The sequence below is a fragment of the Carex rostrata genome, chromosome 3, assembly GCF_964058835.1.
Source record: "Carex rostrata chromosome 3, lpCarRost1.2, whole genome shotgun sequence".
Lineage (NCBI taxonomy): Eukaryota > Viridiplantae > Streptophyta > Magnoliopsida > Poales > Cyperaceae > Carex > Carex rostrata.
Genome location: NC_135920.1, coordinates 12096651 through 12115241, shown reverse-complemented (window position 1 = coordinate 12115241; position 18591 = coordinate 12096651). Strand labels below are relative to the sequence as shown.

General features: G+C 35.1%; 1 protein-coding gene across 1 annotated transcript; it reads right to left on the bottom strand.

The window, feature by feature from the left end:
* Positions 1-772: 772 nt before the first annotated feature.
* On the bottom strand, positions 773-1789 carry LOC144551861 (uncharacterized). The gene has a single exon (XM_078299959.1). It carries the CDS (start codon positions 1787-1789, stop codon positions 773-775), a length of 1017 nt encoding a protein of 338 aa, XP_078156085.1.
* Positions 1790-18591: the final 16802 nt, after the last annotated feature.

Here is an 18591-nt window from a genome sequence, read left to right as displayed (position 1 = left end):
GGAAAGAGTACCTCATTTGTATCAAATATTATGGATCTCAATCAATAATTCCGATCCATAAAGGGGTTGATTTTATACATCGTAAAATCAACTATATCTATAGAAAATTAATGGTTACAAAGAATTTTGTGCCGCAAAAATTAACCTCTTTATGGATCATAATCATTGAGTCTGATCTATACATTTTTATTTTTTCCTCTGTCGCAGTTCAAATTTTTTTTTTTTTTTTAATCGGACACATTGAGTCCGATCTTACTATATTCGATACAAATGAGATCTTTTTGTACGTGAGAATTTTATAATTTCTATTTGATAAAAAAAAGGGGCTTGTATTCAAAATAAATAAATAAATTTACACCGCCGTTGAAATAATTTATCGAACAATATGTGCGATCTCACAATTGGTTGAGCCTACCAAAAATGCACCTGTTGAAAGGACAAAAAGGGAAAATAAAATATGCACATTGGTTTTTTTTTTTTGCTTGAATCACGCTCGTAGGCCATTGCATTAAACAAAAAACCAGAATAATTACATCACATTCCTTAGCACTGAAAAGATAAAAGTTGAAAATTGCACACGCTACATCCTTGAAACTAAACACTATGGTGGCAGAATTGGGTATGTGTACCCCTCTAGGTTCCAACCATTAATCCTACCATGCTTTGCAAGTGAGTCCGCCAAAACATTTTGGGTCCTAGGCACTTGAATGCAGTTAAAGCCTTGATTCAGTTTTAGGAGCCTCCAAATCTCATAAACCTTCTGAAAAGCTTTTCAGTCTGCCTCCAATGGTGGTTGCAACCCCGTACATAGACTAACCAGGGTGGAGCTATCTGAACAGAAGTTGCATTCATCCCAGCTGTTTGAAATTGTGAATCTGATAGCTTGTAGCAGAGCTGCCGCTTCTGCTTGAAAAGCACTGCAACTAACCAGTCCGGCTGAAACATATCCCTTGAGGACTCCATTCTGAGTGAACACAAATCCAATACCTCCAAATCTTCCTTCCTTCCAGGACCCATCAGAGAAGCAGTTGAGGCTTGCCATATCGGGTCTGGGCACCGTGTCAGGATCCGCTAACCCTCTGCCACCTATTGCAGATGCAAAGAGCATTGATTCTCCTTGGATTGAATTAAGGTAGCTTTGGAATGTAGCATGAGAAGGCCTTATCCCTTGATATGCTAACCCATTGCGACATCTCCACAGGGCCCAGAGACAATTTGCAAAGGTAGTCCATTGCTCGTCAGATGTCTGTTTGGCCATCCACAAAAGAAATTCTTGTACAGACAGGGTCACTCCTTCTGTTCTGATACCCAAATCGGAAGCAAACCAACACATTCTGGAGAACTGACATCTAACCATCCAATGCATAGCATCCTCCGGCTCTGAGTCGCAGGTCTGACAGTTCTGGTCTGAACAGCCCAGTCTATCAGCCATCACCTTTCCCCAGGGAAGCCCATTATGCATAAGCTTCCACATGAAAACCCTTACACGAGGTACTACCTTGCCCTTTTTCCAGATGTGGAACCAGAGATTGTCAGCATTGTTAACAGACTGACTGACCCCTGCGGCTGAGAATCGGTTGCGCCTGTTGTGTAATTCTTTATAGACCAGTTTAACAGAGAATCGCCCCGATGCTGCAGGGGTAAAAATCAGAGTACCAGTACCTGATAATGGGTCTGGAGGTTGGATTGATGACAGTATCTGCATTGTTGTTTCATACCCGAACAGTTTCGTCAGTCTTTCTGCATCCCAGAGACCAGAATCGTGTTGTCTCAGCTGAGCCACCTTCATATGCCTATGAGAATTGGTCTGAGGCAAGTAGAGAGATGCAGCGACAGCTTTTTAAGATTGTGACAGGAGAGAGATGCGGTGGTCGAGAGGTTGGTGAGACAAATAGCTATAATATTTTGTTTCCCCTTTTGTATCTTATGAACGATGTGTGTTACAATCTATATTTCTAATTATGGAAGGCACCAACTCTGATAGTGATGCATCAATTATTCATGTTTGTGCCAAGTGTGATGGATCAATTTTTGATTTTTTTTTTAGTGGTAAATTATAGTTGAGTATCCATATTTGTACATATTACTGGTGTTGCCAATAAAATTTGTGTGTTGAAAACTTGAAATTAACCTAATGAAGCTATGACCTTTTCAACAGGGGTACCAGTACATTAGCTGAGCTAATTCATATATCGATTCTTTTTTTACTGTATAACATTAACGTAAGTATTTTTTTTTTTCAAAAATTAACTAATAATCATGTTAGATGTTATCTTTTACGAGAGATATGGGCAGGTAGAGTTTTGGTACAGAATAGTAATGGTATTGATCAGTGTTGTAAAAAACATCCGTTTAGGTCGATTAATCGACCGATTAGTCGTTAGTGGTGATTAAATAGTCATGGATTTTTTTCTGACAAATTGACCGATTATTTTCAATTCTGACTGATTATTTCTGATTAATTATTTAGTGATATAGGAAAATAATTAATTAGCTTATAGATAATTAATTATTAAGCTACTTCAATAAGGAAAATTCGGGACATAGGAAAATGACTTATAACTTTGTAAGGAAAGATGTCAACATCTTCGTAAACTATACTAAGTGTACAAATTGTGACTTTTAGAACTAAGAGAATATTTTATACTATAATATATAATTTACCTTTAGTTTTTAAATTCTTAATAATTTCACATCTTTTTAATTATGTATATATGTCTTGATTCATTAATCCTATACTAATAAGGGAGTTTGCTGCATAATTTTGTTAATACACAGAAATATTCACATGCTTAATTTTTATTTTATTTTTGACAGATAACCCCGAAGGCATTGTATAACAACAACAAATTAAAAATTACACATGTTGCTTATTGACTTATACATGAGCTTGCACCAATGCACTAGGAATAAAATATTACAGATTATGCTTATACTTGAGCATACACCAGACCAAAGTTTCAAGTTCTTTAACTGTAATGATTTTTTTTTTTTTTTAATGTATGCAACAGACGATTTAAAAAAGACAAGCTCACCTCACCTTCTAATTCAGCCATATAGCAGAAAATGCAGTACATGTCTTCATGAAACCAAGCCAGATATATAGGCTTTTCGTGGTACCAGATCTTCTTCTACCGTTACGTAATGTCTAGTTTATGCTCCTATGTGTCGACTGTTTGCTTCTTCTTCTTCTTTTCTATTTGTTGGCCCTTTCTTTTTTTTGGACTTCAGTTGCACATTTTTATTGTCGATGGAGGATAAATTTAGGTATAATCAATTTATGCTAAATTGGCTCTTGATTGCACAATTGAGGGTAAAAAGCACACAATCGCACAAAATTAATTAGGTACATACGTAACATACATACCAATACAGTACCTAACCAGTGATCTCTAAAATCTAAGTATGTTATACAGTACCTTCTGGGCTGTCTGCCAAAAATAAAATAATTTTTTTTAAATATTTATGTGTATTAATAAAATTATGCAGCAAACTTTCTTTAGTATATAAATGAATTTAATGGTTTCCTTTCATGCATACTTACAAGTATTAATGAATCAAGACATATATAGAATTTAAAAACTAAGGGCAAATTCGGAATTATAGTATAAAAAATTCTCTTAGCTCTCAAAATCACAATTTGTGCATCTAGTATAGCACTCCTCATAAATTAATTGCTCTTTAATGGAGTAAAATCTTTCTTTCCATTGTAATTTTTTCTCCAGTACCCTAAAATGGAGGCCTTCATTATCTTGTTAAATGTTCTATTTCATACAAACATGATGTGATCAATTTGTAAATGTAAAATTGTAAATAACACAGTTTAATATAAATAAATAACATGATTAATTTCATGGCCTCACTGATTGGATTTGTACTGGTAGATGGTATTATGGTAACTTGTATCTAAATGTTCAACCTAACCTAGCCCAACCTGATTCAATATATCCAGCCTGAGCATAAGGTTTTGAATTTTGGACCGTCTGATTATGAGTCTGATTGCCCACTTTCTCTGATACATGATTTAAAATCACAACCAATAACAAGTGAACAAGTGATAAAAAATGAACAATTTACTTTTGTGATGTCTCATCACACAGGGAACCCAAAGGGTTCTCAAACTTGTAACCACCATTCAAATCTATGACAATCCATTCGAAGTGAAGCGCACATATCCCTAGCAATGAATCTGAATCCCGAAACAATCTCGAGCGATGAATTTGAATTGAATAGTCTTGATACAAAACTCAAAAGTTGGGTTACTTGGGGGATCCGGATCCCCACGATAAATACAAAAACAGGAACTTGACCCGTGTTCTTACTCAAAAAAAAAAAAAAAAATCAACAAACAACAAACAACTTACACAAAAACCCCTTTACATATAAATAAAATATGAACTAATCATCATCCATTCATCCTTTCCTATTCGACAAGTGAGCGGCAAGGAGAGCCGCACCGGTCGCCGATCCATCCACCGTCGACTTGAGAAATATATTTTGCGCCACCTCCTCACCTAATATTTCTACAACGGCTTCATCTACATAATCCCTAAACAATGCATAATTTTCATACAACCCTCAACAGCCACCACCGATCGTTTGGACTGGGCCCTCAGGCGACCACTTGTAGAGGGCCCACTTCCATCTCTTCCTATTTTCTTTAAGATTCCCACAATTCCAGCCGCAACTAATCGGGTAGCTCGTCTTGTGACCATGTCACATACTTTCACCACAAGTCGTCGAGTTTTCAGAGGAATATCGGGTATCTGAAAAGGAATCAAAATAATAGTTTTAGTTACTTGGAACCAAGTATCAGCAGGTCATTTTTTTTTTCTTTCTTTTCAGGACCACAAAAGGGGTATGTTGATATAATTTGTTAGGCAGATATATAGAAATATTTCTAGCTACAAATGCTTTAAAATTTAGCATTGATTTAGGAAGAGAGGCTATGGTAATATGCATATGACGGTTCGACATGTGCTATGAATCCATATCTCTATTTTCAAAGTTTAAGCAGGCAATCATAATCATTAAACATGATCTCCACATGAAAATGTACTTGAAGTGCAAATTTTACATTTTTTATAATATTTTTACTATTTTGTTATACATATAAAAAATCACTGCCTTTGGATGATCCGGAATTTTCAAATAAGTGATTTTCTACCTGTCTAAATAAATGGTAAACAAATTCTAAAAAATGTAAAATTTAGCCATGAGACTTGAGAGGAGTACTGAATAGGCATAAGATCGAGTAACGAGAATTAACTTAAATTGCTTCACATGAAGGATTTGCAATTATAACAAGAAAATGTGACAAAGATAATACCTTAGAGCAAATGGTTGAGACAACTTGCCGCCGACATCTCCAAATACTTCTGACACTACGGCAACTCTAGAAAGTGCTCTTCTTGTAATTTCACCCAGATACATTAATTCCCGATATCATTTTTTCAAAGGCCTATTAAACAAAAACAGTGTCGTTAAAATATTTTAACTGCCGATGGTAATGGAAATGAACAAAACCAAGCACAACTATTTGTTTGGACCCCAATAATTACAAAAGATCAAATACTTTATAACTCACCACATCGCAAACAAACAATATGTGCCAAAAAAATCTAAAATAATACAAAAATTTCCAGGGTTATATGTATGAACACAACTAGTCAAAACTCAAAAGCCCAAATAATTATATTAAAAAACAAATCCGTTAAATAAAACAATGAATTATTAGGAGGTAGAATGTACCTGATCAGTGGGATTTGGGCTGTCTTCATCAAGATCGATATCATATGATGTTTGAGGTAAATGTGATCTCCAGAAGTAACCCCATTCCATATTGATTACCTAATTGAGCCTATATGTCATGGTCCACAAGTAGCTAAAGCATGGGAAGTATAATTAAGAATAATTAAAAATTGGAGCATTATTGTTATATTCCGAAATTTTAAAACGTGATTTATTTCTAAACTGAGCTTTACACTAAATAAAAGTTTCTAACCAAAATAAAAATCAATCAGATTTATCTGATCAATTTAAAACTAATCTAAAAAATTTTCGAAATATAAATTATGAAACTACGTATATTAAAAATGTAGGAATTTAGAAAATAAAATAATTGAGTTCGTATGGATAAATAAATAATTGAATTCTAATTAAGAGTATGATTATATGAAATTATTCGTACAAATAAATTATAGGATTTATAAGACTCGTTCATTTAGGAATTTTAGAATGTATATAATTATATAAATCGATATTCAAATTATTCGGATTCTAAATTGAATTTAACTGCAAAATTTTACGAAACTTGGATCCTAATTTACAAAAGAAACTTAATAATTAAAAGAAAATGAATTAACATTATGTACATATGCATCAAAAATTAAAGAGAATGATTTATAAAATATCATTTTTGATTCCCGTCGGAACAAACTCATACCATATACATCCATGTTTGAACATTTGTTTCTTTTGGAAAATCTCAACCGTTCAAGCCTTGCAAACACATATCTCAAAGCCATTATATTATGTTAAATATTGGAGGGGATTTAGCATTCAACTCAATTGGAATTTGAGTTCGGGTCCGCCATGCCTTCCTCATTTCTTTTTCTCTTCTCCTGTCCGCACGAAAAGAGGCAGTGCCTCCATTTCTCCCTCTCTCGCTAGTGCCTAGCCCCACTTTCCCTCTCCTTTCGCTGACAGCCCGACCCTACCTATGACTTTGATTCTCCTTAATGGAGAAGATAGCGGCGAGAAATCCCGCCTATTTTGAGTCGGTCGCTGTGTCGTTTCGCTTGTCAGAGGTCCTGTACGGGCGACGCTCCGTTCACCTGCTCTCGGTGACTTTCGTGCCTAAAGATCGTTTTAATTAAAGGTTATTAGACAAATTTGATATTAGAAATCGATACGAATTTACCGAACTTTCGTTATATTTATTTTATAAACATAAAATTTTATTACTTAGATCTTATTAATATGTAAATATTATTCCGCAAATTTTCACCAATTCCTATTAAGTCACAAAAATTTGTTTTATTTCACGAATCATCAATTTAGAGTTCTATCTTGATAAATAAAATTTTTGTTAAGTTAGTTTACATATTTACATGATTTGATTATTTTATTTACTTAGTTAAATTCAAATTGGTTGATCTAATTTAAATCTAAAATTTGATAAATCACTAAATCGGTTTATATAGGGTAAGGCTACGGTGCTATGGGTTGCATAGAGGGCTACGGTGCAATGGCTCAATATTTGAGTTTTTAAAATCCTAACGGTCGATCCAAACCGTTCATCTTGTTCTCCATGTTAATATGTGTTTGGAGACCAAATTTTACATTTTTTTTGAAATTTTTTTACTATTTTTTTAAATAGATAGAAAATCACTTGATTTAATATTTGATTTCTTGGTTATCAATGCAGTGAATATATCCTCGCCTCCACTTTTTTCTTTCCAATGCTAAAACAGAAATTTGTCCCGAAATTACAATTATTGAAATGAAGTTTAATTGACTTTTTTTTATTATATATACACATGTAGTAATAAAAACAAAAGACAAGAGGATTGAGGAGAAGGATATAAATGAACAAATTTGTTTATTTTGTAAAGTTATTAGTTTTGAAAATATTAAGTTTGTTGTACTGAAATTTAATTAATTTTTTTTCATAACTTTTTATATAGTTCAGTTTTTTTTCATAAAATATTAAATATTTATTTAGAGTGTAGTGAGTAAATTTCTATTTTGGTGCGTGTAAAGACTTGAGTTCACAGTTTTCACCTATCATATATTGAGATTTTTAAATTTCAATCCATCTCATCAAGATTTTCAAGTTTCGTCCCTGACTGGATAATAATATGTCGAGATTTTTAAACAATTTTTTTTTAAGATGAAAGATCTAGTAGATATGAAAACATGTTCTCAAACCAATGCAATCAGAATCAGACCGGACATTAATCCGATAAAATTTTAGTTCAATAATTTACTGATCGGACCGATAGATCATTCAGTTCAACCATTGATTTTTGAAGTAGTTATCACTTATAACTCGTTATTTACTTTTGCATCTAAGTTCTTCTGACAAGAAATAATCTGACATAAGCATATTAGTATGCACCTTAATAAGCATAGTTACATATTTAGTTGTCAAAATGAAGACTTTATTTTGCTAATATTATTGTTGAATATATTATATGAGGAGGGTTCAAATGCACCTAAATTTTTGTGCACCCAAATGCACCATATCTTTTAAATCTTTTTTCTCCGTTTTCAAAGTCCGAATAGTCAATCCGAACTATTAGATGCGATCTATATATTAAGATGTGCATGGAGACCAAATTTTACATTTTTTGGAATTTTTTACTATTTATTAAGCCACTTTGAAAATCGCTGATTTTATATTTTCTGAACCATTGGATCAACGATTTTTCAAAGTGGCTTAATAAATAGTAAACAAATTCCAAAAAATATAAAATTTGGTCTCCAAGCACATCTTAATATATAGATCGCATCTAACGGTTCGGATTGACTATTTGGACTTTGAAAATGAAGAAAAAAAATAGGGTGCATTTGGATGCATTTGAACCCTCCTCATATTATATATGGGTACATATTAGTATGCACATTACCAAACAAAGTTAAAACCAAAAAGATGTTTCAGGGTGCCCATTTTTACAGCACAAATTCCTGAATATACAGCACAATAAAATTTTAAGGACGAAAATACTCCTGCTCTTATTTACACAGCAGTCCTGCGCAAAAACTATTACGAAAATTTGATTTACTTTTGTTACTATTACTTTTGTTACTATTACGAAATTGTAAGTTTTGCATAGTTGAATACAGTAATTAATCAATTTGATGCATATGTAGAGATTTGGAGATCTGGCGGTGAAGAGAGAGACATCAGTACACACCAAAGAGAGATCACGAAAGGAAGTCACTTGGGTCTAACAATGAATAATTTTCATGTGGGGATAAATTCTTCCTTGATGCATACAATGGCAAGTTATTATTGCATATCATTGTTATTTCTATTTTCAGTTCCTCAAAATATTTACTTCTTACTTAGTTGCCACTGACAAATGCTCTGTTTTTTCTCCTTGATTGCATGCAGAATATTCCAAGCAAGTTTGCAAATATGTTCCGAGGATCCATGGTCAGCAACGTTGAACTGGAAGGTCCAAGTGGATATACTTGGCCTGTGAAAATTATGTGGTCTGATTCTGATAACACATTTGCTCTGAAATCTGGTTGGAATGAATTTGTAACTGTTAATAAAATATATGTGTTAATTAATGGATAGAACTTACAAAATACTCCGTTAATCTTCGTGCGGAAGCGGATCTTGCGAGCGTAGCAGTATCACTGGTTTTGCAAGGAATCACAAGCCGAAGCCGGAAGCCCTGCGTTTTTCACGACCTAAAACCTTCAATCCTTAACAAAGTGCTTCTTGGTGCTCTCTATCTTTTCTCTCTAATTTTGGCTGTTACTATTCACACGTTTTTCTGATTATTAGAGAGAGAGACAGGAATGGATGGTTTATATAAAACCAATGCACTTTTTCATAATGGGTTCGCATCTATTCATAATGGGTCGGATTTTGGGTTGGGTTTCCCATAACGGGCGTACCATTAAATAAATCCAACATCTCCCACTCGCACAAAATGGGATACCCGCTATAAACTAAGAGAACGTAATATCTAATCTCTGTTAAAATTAATACAAGGAAATAGACCGTGACCAGCATATCTTAATTTGAGAGTCTATGTTGTTATCCAACTGTTAGGTATGTATAACAACATCTAAGTAGAGTAAATATGCAGTACCTCAGATCATCAAGTTACATTTTTAAGTATCACAAGATCTCTTTTATTTATTGATACAACCATACTTATATATTCACAATTATGTTACATAAACATAATTGGTGCACCAGTGAATATAACCTAATGTAACACTCAAATGATCTTTTTCTTTTATCTAGAATCTCTTCATTCCAAATCAATTGCTATTCAGATATGTTCCATTAGATCGTATCATTCATGATCATTGGCAACATTCCAAAATAACTAATTGAAAAGAAACTTCAAGTATTTAGTAAAAAATCGAAGAGTACTATGAGATCCTTTTGATCTCGCGGGTCTCACACAACAAAGAAGAATAGATCATATCTTCTGTTACCCTGTTGGTCAATTGCACATATGGTATGAAACATATGTTACGGTATTATTCTCCATTTCTTATGGAGCGTATGTCTAATTTAAAATCCAATACCATACAAGTGATAGTTCAGATATACATAATATCTAACTTGAGTCCACAGCTCTACTTATCATATAAATTCAATAACAGGACTCCCACTTGGCATAAGACAGTTAAGGTGAATAGTGGGTATTTCACCTTCGGTCATAATAATATATTCATATGACCTCATTTTGATTCTCTATCAAGGCGATGTATATTTTAAGCACTTGCTCTCACATTTTGTATCATGTCTAGCTTAAAATCAATCTCATTTCTATGTCTTACCAAGACATAGAAGCGATTGCCTGTGTAAGAAGGCCAATCAACTGTCTGACATACCTTTCATTTTATATCTCATGTGTTATGCTAAATATAATGATATTAAATAATTTGTAACAATTATAACACAAATGTATAAGTAAATAGCATTCATTGCATTTATCCCACAAATACAAATATACATAATATATACTGTTCAATCAAAATATATATATAACTACAATCTACGTAATCCTAGAGATTTCACATGGCCAATAAACACATCTCTAGGTATTGCCTTTGTAAAAGGATCTGCCACCATTTTGTGTGTAGATATGTACTGCATGCAAACTTGCTTTCTCGCCACCATGTCTCTAACGAAGTTATACTTAGTATCAATGTGTTTGGTCTTTGAGTGATACTTGGGATCTTTTGTATAAGCGATTGCTGCTTGACTATCGCTGTATACCAACACTGAGTTAGTTTCATTATCACCGAAACCCAAGTGATTCAAAAATCTTTTAAGCCAAACTGCTTCTTGTACTGCTGCTGAAAATGCTACAAATTCAGCTTCCATTGTGGATAAGGATATGCAACTCTGTTTCTTACTACTCCAAAAAATAGCTCCATTACTAAGTAATAAAACATAACCTGAGGTAGATTTTCTTTCATCTAAATCTCCTCCCCAATCAGCATCTGCGTAACCCATGAGTTGCAGATTTCCTCCTTGAAAACACAATGAATAATCTGCAGTACCTTTCAGATATCTAAGTATTATTTTTACTGCTTTCCAATGGGACTGTCCTGGATTGGCTTGATATCTACTCACCATCCCAACAACGAAACTGATATCTGGCCTAGTACACATCATAGCATACATGAGGCTGCCAACAGCACTTGAGTAAGAAACTTTTTTCCATTTGTGCTTTTTCATCTGGAGTCTTTGGACACATTCTTAAACTAAGACCTTCGTCTTTTGCTATAGGAGTATCAATGGGTTTACAGTCTTGCATATAAAACTTTTCAAGTACTTTCTTGATGTAATGCTCTTGTGATAGAGCTAACATCTTCTTGGAACAATCTCTTTCAATCTTCACTCCAAGAATGTATGCTGCTTCATCCATATCCTTCATATCAAAATTGGAGGATAACCATTCTTTAATGATTTGTACATACTCTTTATTGTTACTAGCCAATAGTATGTCATCCACATAAAGCGATAGAATCACAAATTTGTCTTTGGATCTTTTGACATACACACAATGGTCTTCATCAATCATTTTGAAATCAAATGATATGATTGCTTGATGAAACCGAATGTACCATTGTCTGGAAGATTGCTTGAGACCATAAATGGATCTCAACAATTTGCACACTTTGTGCTCTTGTCCTTCGGCAACAAAATCGACAGGTTGTTCCATATATATCTCTTCTTCCAGATTGTCATTTAGAAACGCAGTTTTAACATCCATTTGATGCAATTCCAAATCTAAACTGGCAACCATAGCTAGTATCAACCGTATGGAAGTAAATCTTACAACAGGAGAGAAAGTCTCTTCGTAGTCTATTCCTTCTTGCTGTGTATACCCCTTAGCAACAAGACGTGCCTTATACCTCTCAATTGAGCCGTCAGCTAGACGTTTAATCTTGAGAACCCATTTGTTCCCAATTGTCTTGCGTCCTTCAGGGAGATCAACTAATTCCCAAACACTATTTGATCTCATTGACTCCATTTCTTTCATTGCTTTCATCATTTTCTCTTTAGCAGGACAAGTGAGAGCCTCTCGAATATTTCTTGGCTCTTCTTCATCTTGCATGACAATCATGTAAGATTCATTTTTGATTGGAAAATGACGTTTAGGGACTCTAGCACGATTGCTATGCCTAATTTGTGATTGTGCTGAACTTGGCTCAGCATCATCTACAGACTTGCTCCCACTTGGATGAGATACTATTGGAGGTTCAGGAATATGCACCAAACGATTTGCAACAATCAAATCATCTTGCTCCTCCTCTACTTCATATAGAGAAAATTCCTGACCTATCTCACCCTTTCTTGGAAATTCATTTTCCAAGAAAATGACATCTCAGGACTCAAATTCTGTTACACTCCCACTCGATTGTTCACCAATGAACACATAACCTTTGGAATGTTCGGAGTATCGTATAAATATACTCTTTTTACCTCGTGGACCCAATTTACCATGTTGATGAGACGAATCATGAACAAAGGCAGCGCATCCCCAAGGTCTCAGATTACTAAGATCTGGTTTTCTATTAGTCCAAAGTTCGTAAGGAGTTGAAGAAACAGATTTAGAAGGTACACGATTTAGAATATATGCAGCAGTCAATAATGCATCACCCCAAAAATTAATTGGCAGATTTGCTTGAGACATCATTGACCTAACCATTTCCAAAAGAGTCTGATTTCTCCTTTCAGCCACTCTGTTTTGCTGTGGAGTATATGGCATGGTTAGTTGCCTTAGTATTCCTTGTTCTTCGCACATTTGTTTGAACTCATCAGACAAATATTCGCGACCGCGATCCGTTCTTAAGGCCTTAACCTTTCTGTCTAATTGATTTTCACATAAAGTTATAAATTTTGTGAAACAAGCAAGAGCATCAGATTTATGAGATATCAAATAGATGTGACCATATCGCGTATAATCATCAATGAAGGTGATAAAGTATCTACCTCCATGTCGTGCCCTCACATTCATTGGTCCACAAATGTCTGAATGAATTAACTGCAATAGAAATTCAGACCTGGTTCCTGTTCCAAATGTTCCTCATCCAGATACAACTTAATACTAGTACCACACATGTTCAAAGTAAATCCAAATCTAAGAAGAACTACTACAGATACAAGATTTCGTCGAATGTCAGGTGCAAAGAGAACATCATGTAAGAGGAGGGTTCGACCATCACGCATATCCAACTTGCATGTGCCTACACCCTTGACTGGTACACGAGAGTTGTTTCCTACATAAAGCCATTTTGAACCTTGCGGAATTCGACGAAAATCCACAAACAAATCATGGTCTTTGGCTACATGGTATGTTGCCCCTGAGTCCACAGTCCACAAAGGATGAGAATCAGCAATAAAAACAGAATTGGAAACATATGAAAAATATGAAAGTTTTTCTATAATTTGTACCTTGCGGGGCTCTTTGCATTCACGAGCATAGTGACCCTTCTTGCCACAATTGAAACACTTGAAAAATAATCTAGTTAGTGCTTACCATATTGTATATGTAGATATTCCTCATATTGTTTCGCAATTGAGGAATCATTTAATCATCCTTTAGTATATTTTGTACTGTGATGTATCATCACTGTTGTAAAAACAACTCGTTTCTAATGAAACAGGTGACATTAGTCACTATTATCGAAAAGAAACTATAATTACTCGTGATATGAAAAAAATGCTTCCTCTTGGAATTCAATAACCCCAGATGTGAGATGTCCAAGTCTATATATCAAGCATTTTATAGATAACTGATTTAGTTGTGTACAAACATTTCTTCAAATACAGTCAAACCTGCTAGGCCAACTTCTTTTACAAAATACAAGCAGCAAAGGCAGACTTCTACTGTTCTACTTGAATAATTTTAATTTGCAAAATCCCCTGCTAAATTACAAAGGGGGTACGTATCTGTGTTCTGGAATTTTCTAAACAGCGTGAGCAAGTGACAAGTTTGACATTTTGAATTAACTAATTTTCTAAATAAATTCACTTCTTGTTGATTGAAATAGTATGTGAGCTGAAAGTTCTGCAATTTGAATCCTATAAATGTTTTCCTCCTATTCTGAAAGAAAACAAGAAATGAACTTATGCCATTTAATTTATCGTTGCAGATTTTGTACAAGAATCAACCGAGAGTGAGAGTAACGCAGGAAAGGATAATAGAGCTATGAAAGCTTCAAGGCTATATTTTGTAACCTTTGGGACCCATCTGACACAAGCTCAGAAAGAGATTACTAACAGGATGGCCCGGACCACTCAAAAGGGTAGTCACTTGTTTGTGAAAATCTTGAACAAAACCGATACTCTTTCAAGCAGGGATTGTAGACTGGTACGTAAGCATTTTTTTTATGGTCAACGTTTCTGAAAATTGCCTTGCTGGAAGCAAGACAAATTACATAATGGAAGATATAATTAAATATCTACCACATAATCAATCAATCTTTCTATCTTATTTTACTATGTTACTACTATATAACAGAGGTTACCAAATGGTTTTGCGTGCAACGTTCTTAAAAGCAAAAGAAAGAAGAAGATTACTATGTTACCTGCTGATTTAGATAAGACTTATAAGAGAGGCAAGACATATACTGCAAACTACTGCAAGAATAAAATTGGAAAATATATAGGTCAAGGTTGGCGTGAATTTGTATACAGAAATGGACTGGAGAGAGGTGATCTTTGCCTTTTTGAACTAAGAAAGGAAAAAAAAAAGGAGGAATTCTGACCATGGTAGTTCATTTCAATGGTAAGAGTAGCTAAGATATATTTATAGAGATTTCATTTTGTTTGCAAAGTACACCCTGTTGAAATTAAATTTTTATGGTTTCTATGTTTTGTGTTTTAATTATGTTATGGTCTTCTATGTTGAGTTATTGAGTTATAGTTTCTAAGAGTGTCATGGGGACTAGTATCTAAGAATATAATTAAATGAGTGGTGTGGTTAACAAGGTTCATGTTATTTAAATATAGATGTTGTCATTTGTAATGTGTGTTGAATCATTGAAATAAAAAAATTTCTGCTCCTTCCTTTTTTTCTCTTTCACTAAAATACCAAAAACAAAGGCCATAGGCCAACATAAGTGGTATCAGAGCCAAGTTGTGTGAGAGTTCAAGTGAGGTTCTTCAAAAAAAAAGGAAGTTGAGAGCATCATGGCTCTGCAAGGAGGTGCGCACGGTGTGCAACCCGTATTCGATGGCGAAAGTTACGACTATTGGAGTATTAAGATGAAGACCCTCTTGATCTCTCAAGATTTGTGGGAGATAGTGGAAAAAGGTGTTGTCGAGGAAGATGGCGAGACGTCGGGTGAGGTGAAAGAAAAGAAGAAGAGAGATGCAAAGGCTCTCTATTTGATTCAACAATCCATCTCCGACAAGATTTTTTCGAGAATAATCGGGGCTAGTAGTGCGAAGGAGGCGTGGGAGTTTTTGCAAAAGGAGTTTAAAGGCACCGACAAAGTTAGAATGATTAAAGAGAGAGTTCCAAAATTTGCAAATGAAGGAGAAAGAAACATTGAAAGAATATTTTTCAAAGGTGATTGAGTTGGTGAATCAAATTAAAAGTTTGGGTGAAAATTTGGCCGACAAGTCGGTGTGTGAAAAAATTCTCATTAGCCTTTCTCCTAAATACAACAACATTGCGGCGATTATTGAAGAAACCAAAGACCTCTCCACTTTAAGTGTACATGACTTGATGGGCTCTCTTGAGATGCACGAGCAAAGAATGAGTAGAAGTTGTGAACAATCATTTGAAAGTGCTTTCCAAACTAAGGTGAATGTGAAAGAGTCGGGCAACCAAAATGCGAGGAATGGGAATGCAACCCGTGGTGGCCATGGTGGTGGTAGAAGTAGAGGTAGCTTTGGTCGAGGAGGTGGTAGAAGCAACAACCAAAGTAGTCGAGGCAACAACGAAGGTGGTGAGGTAAAAACATGTCATTATTGCAAGATGCCGGGTCACATAGAAAAATTTTGTAGAAACAAGGGGAAGCCTCAATGTTATCATTGCAAGAAGTATGGGGATATAGAGAAGTTTTGTAGAGTGAAAAATGGTGAGCAAGCAAACTACACTGAAGAAAAAAAGAATAATGGAGGTGAAAAAAGGGATGATGAGAGTACTTTTTATGCATGTCAAGCGGCGGTGGAGACGAAGGATGATGTGTGGTTTGTTGATAGCGGGTGTAGTAATCACATGACGGGTGATGAGACAATTTTTTGCAAGCTTGATACGACCGCCACTACTCAAATCACAATGGGTAATGGTGCGGTTGTGAAGTCCAAGGGTAAAGGCACGATTGCTGTTAATTCCAAGAAAGGTAGAATATTGATTCATGATGTGTTGCTTGTGCCGGAATTGGCGCAAAATTTGCTAAGTGTTGGACAATTGATTGAACATGGTCATGCGGTTCATTTTGAGGGGGAGACGTGCAAGATTTATGACAAGCTAGAAAAGAAAAGAGAATTGATGGTGACAGTGCGCATGGAGCGGCATCGAAATTTTTCTCTCATTCTCAAACCCGCAAGAAGTGTTGCATTAAAGGTTAATGTAGAAGATGTGTCATGGTTGTGGCACATGAGACTTGGGCATGTGAACTTTGAAAGCTTGAAGTTGTTGAGTAGAAAAAATATGGTGTATGGTTTGCCAACCATTGAAGAAAAAAAGAATGTGTGTGAGGCATGTGCTCTTGGTAAGATACACCGGGAGACATTTCCGAAAGAGAAGGCATGGCGTGCAAAAGAACCTTTGGAACTTGTTCACACCAATATTTGTGGGCCGATGAGCACAAACTCACATGGAGGAAACCGGTATTTTATTTCCTTCATTGATGACTTTTCTCGGATGTGTTGGGTGTATTTTTTGAGACAAAAATCGGAAGCTTTTTCGGTTTTTAAAAAATTTCAGAAAATGGTTGAAAGGCAAAGTGGTCGATTGTTGAAGAAGTTGAAAGGCAAGTGATGATCGGTTTTACACCGGAGCAAAATGGCGTTGCGGAAAGAAAAAATAGAACTATTGTTGAGATGGCAAGAACAATGATGAAGAAGAAGGGGTTGACTTTGTCATTTTGGGCGAAGGCGACATACACGGCGGTTTACTTATTAAACCGGTGTCCCACGAAGACGGTTGAGAACAAGACACCAATTGAAGCGTGGAGCGGTGGTAGAAAGTCATCGGTGAATCACTTGAAAGTTTTTTAGTGTATATGCTATGCGCATGTCCCAAAAGAAATGAGAAACAAGTTTGAAGACAAAGGTGAGAAATGTGTTTTTGTTGGATATAGTACAAAGTCAAAGGGCTATAAACTCTTTAGCTTGAAAAGAAACAAGGTGATTGAAAGTCGGGATGTGATTTTTAGTGAAAAAGACAAGTGGGATTGGAAAAAAAAAAAGAATGTTGAAAGTGTGTCTTTTCCATTAAAAATGGATGCACAAGAAGAAACAAGTGGTGTGCATGAAAGTGAAAATGAAGATGAAGATGAAAAAAAACAATCATTTTCTCCAACCATAGATACCGGGTCGAGTTCATCTACTCCAAGCTCTACTCCAGTAAAAATGAGAAGGTTAAGTGATATTTATGAACGTTGCAATTTTTGTGTTGTTGAACCGGAAAGTTTTGAGCAAGCGGTTCAAGAGGAGGTTTGGAGAAATGCTATGGAGGAAGAGATAAAAATGATTAAAAAAAATAATACATGGGAGTTGGTTGAAAAATCAAAAGAGAAAGATGTAGTTGGGTTGAAGTGGATTTTCAAGACAAAAACGAATTTGGATGGTTCGGTGCAAAAGTACAAGGCAAGATTGGTGGCAAAGGGTTATTCACAACAACCCGGGATCGATTATCAAGAAACATTTGCACCGGTTGCAAGGCATGAAACAATAAGGATGTTGATCGCATTAGCCGCACATAAAGGTTGGAAGATGTTTCAACTTGATGTGAAATCGGCTTTCTTGAATGGAGTGCTGAAAAAAGAAGTGTATGTTGTGCAACCGCAAGGTTTTGAGGTTGAAGGTAAGAAGAAAAAGTGTACAAGTTAAAGAAGGCATTGTATGGGTTAAAGCAAGTACCTCGTGCATGGTATGGCAACATTGATGGTTACTTCACCGAAAAAGGATTTAGAAGAAGTCCAAATGAGCCAACACTCTATGTCAAACATGGTGAAACCGGTATGCTTATTGTTTCTCTTTATGTTGATGATTTGATATTTACTGAAAATGATGAAAGAATGATGCATGAGTTTAAAAGTGACATGATGAAAAAATATGAGATGAATGATTTGGGTTTGTTGCATTATTTTTTGGAAATTGAAATTGATCAAAGGAAAGATAGAGTTTTTATTTCTCAAAAA